The 12,600-nt window shown below is 40.7% G+C and overlaps 1 protein-coding gene across 1 annotated transcript; it reads left to right on the top strand.

Moving 5' to 3' along the window:
* Positions 1–3,409: 3,409 nt before the first annotated feature.
* LOC103806214 (calcium/calmodulin-dependent protein kinase type II delta chain) lies at positions 3,410–10,469 on the top strand (the record flags this gene model as incomplete). The annotated part of the gene is made up of 5 exons (XM_009078895.1): positions 3,410–3,485; positions 4,074–4,168; positions 5,710–5,938; positions 9,558–9,607; positions 10,134–10,469. Coding segments are annotated over 4 exons (407 nt in total), but the record flags the coding sequence as incomplete, so codon positions are not given.
* Positions 10,470–12,600: the final 2,131 nt, after the last annotated feature.

The following is a 12,600-nucleotide window of genomic DNA, read 5'->3' as shown; positions in this document are numbered from 1 at the left end:
TATATAAAAGAGAGAGAGAGAGATGGGTCAGGCTTTAATTTTTTCAATGGATTTTACCATACACCATAGGAAAAGTAGCTGAACCTGTTTTAACAGAATCCCAGTACAACTGTCAGTTTTCTTTCTGTATCTCTGAGTATTTTTATCCTTAATCACACAAACTCTTCCATGCCATAAGACTAGATTTAGTCCTTGCACTCTGAGCATGTACTGCTATTGGAAAGAGAGAGAATTAGGCATCCCTAATACTTGGAACTCATAATTACAACAACCCCTGCGTGTTTTGCTTCAGGCTGATTGTTTCACCACGCTGAGAGCAGACAGATCTCTGGCCAGCTCTAGCCAAGGCTCAAGTGTGTTCTTTAGGAAGTCCTTCCTGCGCATCAAATGAGAAGTATAATAGCATCAAATTGCCACTGTACGTCAAACAGCATAATTGGCCTAGAATTCAATACAGGCCAAGTTTGCTATTGGATAAAAAAATAAATAATGAACAAAATCAAATGAAAATGGTGATTGTAAGTGACAGTTATCTGGCAGATGGGAACTGGCCAGATGCCTCTTCCCTAATGCCTCTTGTTGTTGTCCTTGTGTAGTTTGCAGTGTGTATTTAGATGGAAAAAGTTGGAGGTTTGGAAGAGAGAGAGAGACTCCATATGTTACATGGAGTCCATCAATTGGCAATGAAAATTTGGTCATTTTCTTCTCACTCCAAGAAGTGCCAATTACTTCTATCAGATGTTGTGTGCAGTAGCAGGACCTTGTTCCTACAATACCCATTTCACCTTAGCTCATCTTCAGTGCCCTTCTCATTTCTTCCTTTGCACCAAGAATAAGCATAAGGATTTGACTTCGTGCATGTGGCACCAAGTCACAGCTGCATTTTCCTTCTGCTGCTTTCCTCTCTCCTTCCTATTTTCTGCTTGAGTATTTTGGCTTTCCCATCTCCTTTCGTCCCCTTCCTTCCAGGTTAAACCTCTTCTTCCAAGACAATGAAGCAAAAATACTTTTGGCCTCTATTTGTAGTCTGTCTCCCTGTACCCCTACATATACCTACACAAGAAGGTGTAAAAGCTGAGATAAAAACAATCCCCCAGAAACAATTAGGAGGAGGTTTGTATAAAATCACAGTGGCTGCTGAGATTTTTAATTAGCCTTTATTGTCTGCTGTTACTGAATATTTCATATTGCCTTGTTCTTGACCATCTTTTTCTTGTCATGAGTAAGGACTGTGAACAAAGCAAAGGGTTTTGCACACAGGATAAATCATTTCTGGATCTCCACTTTCTAAATTATGCTCCACCTCTGGCTCTCTGCCAATGTGACTGCACATCAGATCACTAAATAGGAAGAAGTCTAATTCTCTAATCTGTGTAATTGTGTGTTGCTGAAAGGTAAGAGTAACATAGTTGCTTTCCTAGAGTCTCATGTGGTGCTTGTAACTTTGTAGAAAAGCTGAGAAATTAGTTAAAAAATAGATGATTTGGCAACATCTGCCTGTTCCTGACAGTCTGCACTGGGAACTGTGAAGTCTTCCTGCAGGTATGGGAAGAACTGACACTAGTGCTGGAGCTGGATGGTGATTGATTGATCAGTGATGCTGCTGTAATCTCCTTTACTTGCTTTGCTGGCCTGTAGAGCTTCCTGATGGATGAGCTTTATAACCCATGGACAGGTCTGCAGACACAGCTCTACTAGATGTTAGTCCAGCCCAGAGAAACTTTGCTGTAACCATAATAGGTGGCTTCTGTCAGAAAGCTTCATGAAAACATATGTTCCACTGTGATTGCCTTTTGGAAGGCAAAGCAGGAAAAGCAGCAATTTGGCACTAGGGTTCGCTTTCTCCCTTCTGCAGTTGATATTATGTCATGTGTATCTCAGCATCAAAGGTACAATGGCAAAACTTGGGAAAGAAATGAGTGATGCTAGTGAAAAAAGGAATACTGCCAATTGTCTCAAGCCAAGTGACAGTAAAATTAGGTGTCCACATGGCTTTATGTCTCTTGCATGTGGAAACTGCAGTACCATAGACATTTCCATTGCTTACATTGTTATCCATTGCCATGATCTCATGATCGTGTGGCAGCTGATCAGAGATTTTTACCTCATTTCCCACTGCCTGATTTAATAGTCTGTAATTTCCTAGTCTCTGATTGAAATGTGTTGCTGGGTTATTTAATCAAACCCTTTAGCTCAGTTCTGTGTATGTGAGCTGTTGCATGCAAAACCGGTCATTTCCTCCCTGCACGAGGTCTGCTTGTTCTGGGTTTGTTTTTGCCAGCCTTCTGCAGCACTGCAACAGGATTTCTTACTCACCCATCCTACCACTTGGCTGGTGCTGGCAGTGCCACGCAGTGTCCACACAGCCTGGTCTGTGTTGTTTAAACATACAACAGTGGAGGCATTGCTGGGCTCTTCACTAAAAGTCTTTGTTCTTTCCACAATCTTTGTGAAAAATAAGGCAATTCATACTTGAAGTACTCTTAGCCATCATGCAGTAGTCAAGAGCTGCTCACAAAAAGCCTTGCTAGACCTTTATATCCACTTTTTTCTCCATCATGTCTTTCTTGCTGGTTTCTTTCTTTCTGGTTCTTTTTATTTGAATATATTAGGTGTGCACTTAGCAAAAGGTTAACACCACAATGCCAGTCCTTGAGTGCAGCATTGGACTTTCTGTATGTGCTCCCCAACATTTTCTTTTTGGGGAAGAACATGAGCTCTCTCAGTACTTTGGTTTTAGCATTCCAAGCATGTTTGCATGGGTGTGTTAATGGGCAAATCCATGTGTAGGAGTGAGCAGAATTACAGCTGTTTGTTGCACAAGAGAGCTACTCTAGCCTGGTTGCTTGCATTTCTTTCTCTTCCAAGCTTGGGTCTTCCACATGAATTTTCTGATGTTTAAGAGGGAGTAGACACTGTATTGTAAATAGACTTGTTTGTGCTTTGCACCAGAGGATCTTCACGATAGGTTTAAGGTCTAAATTCCTCTTTACTTCAGTGTTCACATTTGGCCAAAGCAAACACCAAGTGTTGAAAATACTCCTGAAAATCAGCATTAGACACAGAAAAGGTAAAGGCCTCCTGTGTAAACGAAACAGCAACCAGTTTCCTTGAATTTGAAGTTGAGTTGGGCTTTGGTTTGTTTTGCTTTGTAACGATCAGATCCTTCAGTAAAGGAAAGATGATTAGAAACATGAGAGGGAAGTGGATTGGTCTTGACATGTGATTAATTTCCTCATGGATACAGGAGTGCACTGAGGCCAAATCAGTGTAAAGCAGCAATATAACACCATGTGCTTTGGTCATAGACAGGAAGAGAGATGGCAGTTGCACCAGCTGAGGCATGACAGAGTACCTGTCACCTTCCTCTCTGCCTCCCATTCTAAGCCTGTTTTGTATCTCTCCCCAGCTCGTAAGCAGGAGATTATCAAGGTTACTGAGCAGCTGATTGAAGCCATCAACAACGGAGACTTTGAAGCTTACACGTAAGTTTCTCATTTCAGAGGGAGTGAGAAGAATTGATGGATTTGACACTCTATGTGTAAATATTCATCTTTCTATATGAGTCTTGTGCTTGTGTTTATGTATTGTTGAAATTCCTTCTCAGATGCCCTCAAGAAACACAAGACATGTTTGTGGTTGCTTTGCCCTGGCTGTGCACATTGCAATTTTGGAGGAGCTGCCAGCGTAAATCCAGTGTAGCTAAAACAGAGTAATTAAATCTTGCTTAAATAATGATGTGAGACAAAAAAAATACCCTTTGGATTGGACTGCAGCAGTTTTGATCATCACAAGTAAAAAAATCTACTTGTAATATCACTGACTTGTGGAATGTTTTTGGTCAAGAGATGATTTATATGAAATCTAGTTCTCAAGTAAGCTGCCAAATGTACCAATTTAAGTGAAACCAGAGCTCCATTCCTTCTCCCTGTGTAAATTCTACTCTTTTCCTCTGTGATGGCACAGGTAAGTGACACATCCCATAGGAATGGAGGAAACAATTAAAACCAGTCTCTCCGTAGCTGTGTTCCATAACCACACATGCCCATTGCTGAATTCCCTCTTTTCCACAGGAAAATCTGTGACCCAGGCCTTACATCCTTTGAACCTGAAGCTTTGGGGAATCTAGTAGAAGGGATGGATTTCCACAGGTTTTACTTTGAAAATGGTAAGCATTCCTTTCTCATCTCTGAATCTACATCTCTTCCTTGTGGCTGTGTTTCTCCAGTCTAATTAGCTTGTTGGTTTGGGAGTTAATTGATTAGGGAAGGGATTACTCTTTTTCTCTGCTCATTCACACTTCACAGGGCACCTTTGATAGCAGTGTGTCAGGTATTTGGAAAGAGGAAGTCAAAATGTAGGCAAGAAAAAACACACAAACCATAGATGAGTAATTTTGATATTTTTTTTCTCATTGGGAAAAAGAGAAAATCATGCTGTGAGTGTACTTAAAGGTCACTGAGCTGTGTCATGACAGTGACTGCAGCCACCAGCACTTGCCGTATGGGATGTGTTGAAGCAGACACTGCAGTCAGTCAGTCTGTACTGCTGAAGATCTGATCATTGTATTGCTGGATATGTGTGGGTCTATATATGAAAACATCAGTTCATAGTTATATATTACATCTGTGTCATCTATATGAAAGAAAATTTATCCATAGAATGGATTTCATAGTTTTGGAGGATCATGTAATATAAGTAACCATTTTTGAGCAGACTTGACTTAAAAGGAAATAAAATATTATAAATTAAGATATCAGCTTAGCCAGTAATTTCTTAGAAAAACCTGAGCATAAAATGGGGTGACTGTATTCCTAAATCTAAACATCCCTAATCTAAATGAGATTAGCATATTCCTAAATGCTCTTCCGTCTCCAAATCAGCATTTTATGTATTTTTCCTTAGAATTTCTCCTTTCATTATCACTGCTTTTTACTTTTCATGTGTGAGCATTTAATGAAATATGATCCAAGAATGAGTGAAGAGCTGAGTTATCTTAACTGCAAAGATGAAGTACAAATGTCATTAGACATAACAGTGACACTGAAATGTTGGGAAACTCAAGGTGGTGAACTCCATTTAATCCACATAGATGCATGGATTAAATTTATGTACATATTAAATAGAGCATAATATACACTATTAAATATGACACAAGAATGAGTTAAGAGCTGAATTATTTTAACTGCAAATATGAAGAACAAATGTCATTAAACATAACAATGACACTGAAATATTGGGAAACTCAAGGTGGTGAACTCCATTTAGTCCGTGTAGATATGTGGATTAAACATATGTATATATTAAATAGAACATAATAGACACTATAAATTATGATCGAAAAATGAGTGAAATATTTTAACTGCAAATATGAAGAACAAATGTCATTAGACGTGACCACGACACTGAAATATTGAGAAACTCAAGGTGGTGAACCCCTGTGAACACATGGATTAAATTTATGTCCATATTCAATAGTACATAATCTATGTTATTAAATATTTAATTAGAAAGGGGAAATCAGAGTTTATGCTTAGACTGTGCTCATTTCTACAATGTACTTGAGCCAGTTGTGATCGTCACGAACCAATAATTACTCAGTGCCTTCTAAGCTTGAGATTGTTGTTTAGTTTAGTACAACAGGACGAGGTGTTTTGTCTTACACAGAGAAAATTTCATCTCTCCTCCATGTGCATATGTGTTTCCCAGCTCTATCCAAAAGTAATAAGCCAATCCACACCATCATCCTCAACCCCCACGTGCACCTGGTGGGGGAGGACGCAGCCTGCATCGCCTACATCCGGCTGACGCAGTACATGGATGGCAGTGGCATGCCAAAGACTATGCAGTCGGAGGAGACGCGCGTCTGGCACCGCCGCGACGGCAAGTGGCAGAACGTCCATTTCCACCGGTCAGGGTCGCCTACAGTACCTATCAAGTAAGGAACAACTCAGACCACAAGCTTAAACCATATAGGTCAGAGCAGATAGTCCAATAGCTGCTTTCAGCCTTAAAAACTATGAATGCGTCCACTCGGTAGTGTGATTTCTTGTGGTTGTTTCTGATGCGTTATATTCGCTCGTGTGCATATGGTATGGGTGCAATATCCTTAGTATAACGCTTTCTGTTGTTGTTTCCAAATGTGACGCTCACTAATCAAACCCAGTCCCTGAACTGACAGCTGGAAGAGCAGAAAAAGGTTTTCACTGAATCAGTTAGGTTGGAAAAGACCCATGAGATCATCGAGTTCAACCTATGTCGATAAGGCTTGTTAGACATCACTCAAAGTAGGATTAAAGAACCTGAAACAGAATTTCAGGATAACAAAAACCAATAGGATACATGGAGCTGTTAGAGCTGACCAGAATGCTTCAAGGAAAAATGTATCACTATTGTAAAAAACCTGAAGTTTGGCTGATATTTATTGGGATTTCCAGCCACCTCCACTTACTCAGGCCTATTGTTCACTGCTAGTTGGTTTTGAGCCAGTTTACATTGTAAATGAAGTTATAGCCATACCTATCACATTCTTATCTCTTTTCCCACACTCTCTTTGCCTGAGGGCTGAGCAGTCCCTGTCTGACAGTTATGACATTTGTGTGGGTAAGCCTCACATCTCTCCCCTCGTCATTTCTCTCTCCCATTCATTTGGGCACCTCCGTGTGCCCTCCCACACCCTTGGAGCCATGCAGTGAGTCTGTGTGTGCAGATCCAAACTCCTTGGGCCCGGCTGTCAGCAGGGTTGACTACAGCACACTCAGAGTTGCAATAACATGATAGTCGTGACTTCTTCAGGAGGTTCAGCTCAGGTCCTTGGCTTCCCTTCTTCTTGCAGCCTTTGCTAAGGAACCCAACCTTACTGCCGGCTTTGGCTGGGCTGTTTCCAAATGGGACACCACTGGTACAGGCCTTGCTTTGCCCAGCTGTGAGCACTCTGTCTAGGATATAATTCCATTTGTGTAAGGTGTCTTAATGTGGATAGTGGCTGAATTTCCTGGCATGGATGTTAAGGGCTTAGAGTTTATCCTTCAAACCTCATCATGTCCCACATTTTACTTCTTGCAACACTATTCTCCTTTACGAAATAATACTTGATAATGTGGTAGAATGAAGAGTTAAACTTCCATGGGGATTAATTTTGTAATTTTTTTTTATTTAGGGAAAAAAAATTTTTATTACCTAGTTTTAACTATTAGCTTATTTCAAAGTGTGAAGCCAGTGGGAGCAGGAACCACATGGTCCTTTGTTTCTCACATTCCAGCTGCACTGACAGAGTTTAAACAGATAATATTGAAAGAGTAGTTACATTTCCTTGAACTGCAATGTTATGTGGATTTGTGATGTTTTCATAAAGGAGGGTTTTGTCAAGGAATCTGACCTGGGTGTGTGTAGAGCCAGGAAGTCTATGTGAAGCAGGTTCACCTGTCCCAGTGCACCCTGGACAGTAAGTGTTTATAGCAGAATGACACAAATTTGACTAGAGACTTATTCCTTCTTTTCCTTTTGGGGTTTTTTTATCCCCTCTGTTTTTTGGGGAAGGGGTTGGAGGAGGTTCTTTACAGCTCTCTAATAAAGATAAGAATTTCTGGGGCTGCTAAGGATGGAAAGAGAAGCAGCTGTGAGGTAATTATTTTGACACTTCAGGGTTGTGTCTGTGTCCATGGATGTTCTGAGCCTATGGGGTCAGGCAGAGGAGATTTCAGGATTGTGAGGGGGTGTCCAAGCTGAAAGGGTCACAGAGGTCCTCCTGAGTGGCTCAAATACTTACAGCAGGGCTCAGGCTTAAGAAGAGGTGCCTTGGGATGCAGCATAGCCCTGAATGTGTAGCCCTGGCAGCAGTATACATAAATCCCTTACCCAACCCTCCTCTGGAATTCAGAGGGCTTTCTGCAGTTGCTCGTATCACTGGTCTAAAATACCATTGGTCTGATGGTCACAAGCTTCACTTTCCAGTCTAAAATGTAGTCAAATTCAGCATATCTTGATTATTCTGATTTCATCCTAGTTCTCCTGTGCCAGGGATAGGTATGCAGACATGAGCTGGTTTGTAGGAAGGCTGATCAGATCACTTCCCACCTTCCATTTTTGGAGGGTAAACAACCAATGCTTACTTGGTTTGCTTCTTTTTTTGATAGTATCTCCATTTTCCTGCCTACCTTAATGGCTCTTCACTGTCCTTTGAGGTTTGACTTTTCATTATTCTTCTGAAATGCTCTGTCCGATTGTGGTCAGAGCTTTAACTCCACAATATCTTTCTTTTCCCTGCTATGTTCTGGCATGACTTTCGCACTTTTCTCATCTGCATCACATCAGCAGCTCATCTGAGACAGCTACATGTTTATCTTCAACTCTCATTTCCAACCAATGTGTAGACAGAAACTTTTGCTGAGCTTGCAGCTTTGCACTTCCTATTATTCCATGTAACATTTCTGGATTACCAAGACCTCAAGGGTATTTGGTTCTTCTTGCAAAATGTTCCTGTTTTCCTTTCTTTTTATAGTGCCTTCCACCTGAGTGTGAGTGTGCTGCATGAGATCAGTCTGACTGCTTGTGCTCAGGACTAGTGACTCTCCTCTAGGCCAGTGGCTCCTCTTTCAGCCCAAACATTGTGGGGTTTCTTTCAGTTATTTAACATATTCTTTATTTATTCCCCATCTTGACTGGTAGATTCCCATGTAGCACCATGCTAGAATCACCTTCTCTACCCACCCTGACCATCTTTTAGGCTGCCTTGAACTTCACCTTCACTTTTCCCAGTTTGGAGCAGCAATAACTCCATTCTGGAAAGCTACAGAAGGAATTTAATTAACATATTGTTCTAGTTTATACTTCCTTTATTTGAAATGTATAGAGTCTGCAGCTACTTATGTATGCACAGGAGTCAACAATGGCATTTCCATAACAAAAAAGTATCTTGCACATGATGTCTGAAGAAAAATTTCAAATCTAATAAACTTGCAAAAGCAGTTACAGCTGTGATCTGCTTTTGCAGACATCATCTCCTAGATTATGTCAATCAGGTGCTGCAAGCAAAGTAGCTTATTTGTTCTCAGGACTACAGGGAGGAGTGTGCATAAACCTAAAGATATATCTGAGCTCTTTGGTAGCTAGAGTATGCAGAAATGTTTCCTCCTGGCAGGGAGTGTTTTTGCAGAAGAATATAAGCACAAATGATGCACACAGGTGTATTTAGCTTATGAATAAATTTTATCTGTAGTTTTGCTGCAAGTCAGACAAGTCAAACTTTGGATTCTTTCTTGTCCATTGTTTCTCCCTGAGTGATATGAGTGATGGTAGGGAATTCTCTGTATCCATGTTCTTAAGAACCTGTGCTAGTGTGTTTCTTCAGAGCTGTGTCTGCTTGTCCACAGCAAGCTGACCTGCCTGATATGGGCAGCCAAAGGGCTGTTGGACCTCAAACTGACTCCCAAACCTAACTTCAGCCTGAATGAGGCTTATGTTCCCTCATTTATCACAGCTTACACCTTCTTAACCTTTCATAAGTGAAATAGCAAACAGCAGGAGACTTGAGTAAAGTTTGTTCTGTGTTTGTGCAGTGCCTAGCGCAGAGGGATCCCCATCACGACCTCGGCCCCTAGACGCTACGGTAATACCAATGATGTTACAACCTGAGTTAGTCAACTTCTTGCTTACATCTTCCTTTTCTTTCCTTTCCTCTTTGCATATGGCTCTAGCATGTCTTGCATGTTAATGACATCTGATTCTTCCCTGTTACTTGGTTCAGTTTTTGTCCAAGACTCTCAGTCCATGGCAATGCTTGTGATGTCCATGCTGAGGAAGTTAAGTTACGCTCAGAGATTCACATCCCAGTTCTGCCCTCCCTCCTTTAAGAACCCCCTTAAGGCACTTTGGCTTCCTTTTTATTTTAACAGCCTCTCTGGCACAATGTAAAGATGGAAAATGTCTGTAAAGTGGTTTGAAAATAAAAGAATGCTTTGCCTGAGTGTTTGGGGGTTTTCTTTCCCTTGGTTTTCTTCCCAACGTTGTATTCAACGATCTTGAGAAGGTGTTTTGTTCAATAGTATTGGCTAGCACTTGAGCATGTATTGTTATCTGGTGGTGATGTTACCTGAGTAATGGAAATCTGTTTGTTTTTTTCTCCTTCCTCCTAGCTAAAAATATCAGCGGTGCCGCTCTTGCATTTTCTGTACCCAACGCACCTGATTGATTACCATCTTGGCCATCCCGTTCTCTTCATGCATGTTTCTGAGTGCATGAAGCTGTGAAGGTTCTTCATGTAACACATTTGTGATGCACCATGTTGCTGTATATTCCATCTGTACACTGTTAGCATTTCAATGAAGGTGATGTTCCATGCAAATAGAGAATAGCAAGGCATAAAAGGCAAAGAAATTATTGAATGGACAGCAGTAGATACACAACACATCTGTCACTTCCTCCATCTATGCCAAGTTTTGACAGACAACTTTAAAAACTGTCCTGTTTATTAAAAAAAGCAACAAAAAAACAAAAAGAGAGAAAAAAATAAACAAAAAAAAGGAAGTCTATTTTACCTTCTTTTTTTAAGAACTGTTTTTTGACTCCTCCTTTTCCCCTGAGTCCCAGGATTTTGCTTTGGTTCTGGTAGGAATGGTTAGGATTTTACTGTAAAACAGATCTTTATGACAGCACTTAGATGGACAAAATCACTGACAAATGTGGACGTGATAATATCTTGGCTTTGGACCAGCTGAAGCCTTCTTCGTTTATTAGTCTGTGTAAACTGGAAAAGTCTCCTCCTTTGCTGGCTTGGCCACTTCAGAATTAACTGTCGGTGTCCTGGTGAGTCAGCAGCTTCTGCTTCCCTTTCCAGTCGTAACCTTTGCTCTCTTATTTTGCTCAGCTGAAAATTTCTATTGGATGATTAAGCAAAATGAATAACGAAGGAACTAAGTGACATCTGAGAGGGAATTTTTGAGGATTAAAATGGAAGGAGAGAGAGAGATTTTTATTGCTTTTAGGATGTACTGTAAATTTTTTAAGGAGGCTTTAAAAAACATAATATGTTGACTAAGCTATAGACCAGTTGTGTGGTTAATATGCTCGAGAAATATTAGGCCTTAAAGCTAAATATGAAGAGTTTACTTACATTACACTGCTGCTGTTGCTTCTCTGGAAATGTATTATGGATACACCAGTTTCCCAATAAGACTGTAACACTTTACCACGGATTTTGTCTCCCCACTGTCCCCCCTCAATCTGTTCTTGGTTCCTCCAACTCCTGGTGCAGTGTGTGGACCTGAGGCCAGTGATCCCTGCAGCATGACCGAGGGGTTTGGCCTGGATCCACACCAAGGACACTCTGCTGTCAGTGCGCAAACCAAACCTTCCCACAGGGACTACTTTCGCTTCCCTCATGTTGCTGTGAAAACACATCCTCGCAAGAATTTAGGTTTCTTCCCTCCCAGTGTGAACAGAACCCCCCAGGGATGGGTGATTTTCATGTTTTCCATTGGGCAGTGGTTCTGTTAGCAGCAGGGCTCCCTGCCCCTGTATAGTGCATGGTGTCTTAGTCAATGTCCTCTCACCAACTCAGCAGCCTCCAGGTTCTCAAATGGGAAAGCTTCCTAATTTGTCTCATTTCACCTTTCTGTGTCGATTCCTAATCAAAAGCAGTTCTTAAACATGTTGATGTTGTTACTAGTGGATGTATGGTAGATGGATTTAAGCTTCTCTGATAATTACTACATGATTTTAAACAATATATATTTAAAAATAAGCATCTACAATAAATGTGTTGAGCCATATTAACCTGCCAATGGGATCTGTGAAAAAAGTAATGGCCTCATTTTTTTGTTTTCCTCATTAATTTCTTTACTTTTTTTTTCTGTGAAGCGGCTATAAGTGGCATAACTGTATTTAAAATTAACCAGTTAGGTGTAGGGTGGTTTTTTTTTTATACTCCTAACATAGCATGTGGTGTTGACGTATTCCTGTAGACCAAGTTTGTCTTCCACACCAAGCCGTGAGGAAATTTGTGATTTGTTCTCTCTCCACCACAACTGAACTATACACTTCTGTCATTTTGGAACACTGCAGTTTACCATGGGACACAGTGTACATATTTCTTGCCATAATGGTAAATGATTGATATATTTAAGGATTAATAAATTTGTGATTTCTGCTGATATGGTGCTTGTGTTTTGATTTCCCACTTCGCTGTGAGTTTTGCAGTGGAAAATGTATAGGCTTTGTTTGGATTTAAGGCATCAGAGACACAGATGCAGTTTCTTAGGAGCTGAATTTTCACTTTGGAGATATGAGTGTTTGCTTTTGTGATTTGTCTTTGGGTTAGTTCCTAAGTGCCTTTTCCTTTCACAGTTGGACACTGTTCAGGCTCTACTTTGCTGATGAACTTTGTACATACCTTATACTCATATGGCCACATTTAGGAATGTTTTGATCATAGAATCATAGAGTTTTTAGGGGTTGGAATGGACCTTATAGATCATACAGCCCCAACCCCCTGCCCTGAGCAGGGACACCTCCCTCTAGACCAGGTTGCTCAAGACTTCTTGAACACTGCCAGGGTGATAGTTTGTACATTTCTGTATGTGCCTTTCTGTGTTTCATCTGCTC

This window comes from Acanthisitta chloris, unplaced genomic scaffold (genome assembly GCF_000695815.1).
Source record: "Acanthisitta chloris isolate BGI_N310 unplaced genomic scaffold, ASM69581v1 scaffold16557, whole genome shotgun sequence".
Classification (NCBI taxonomy): Eukaryota; Metazoa; Chordata; class Aves; order Passeriformes; family Acanthisittidae; genus Acanthisitta; species Acanthisitta chloris.
The sequence above is the reverse complement of the archived record's forward strand: the minus strand, read 5'-3'. Positions and strand labels throughout refer to the sequence as shown.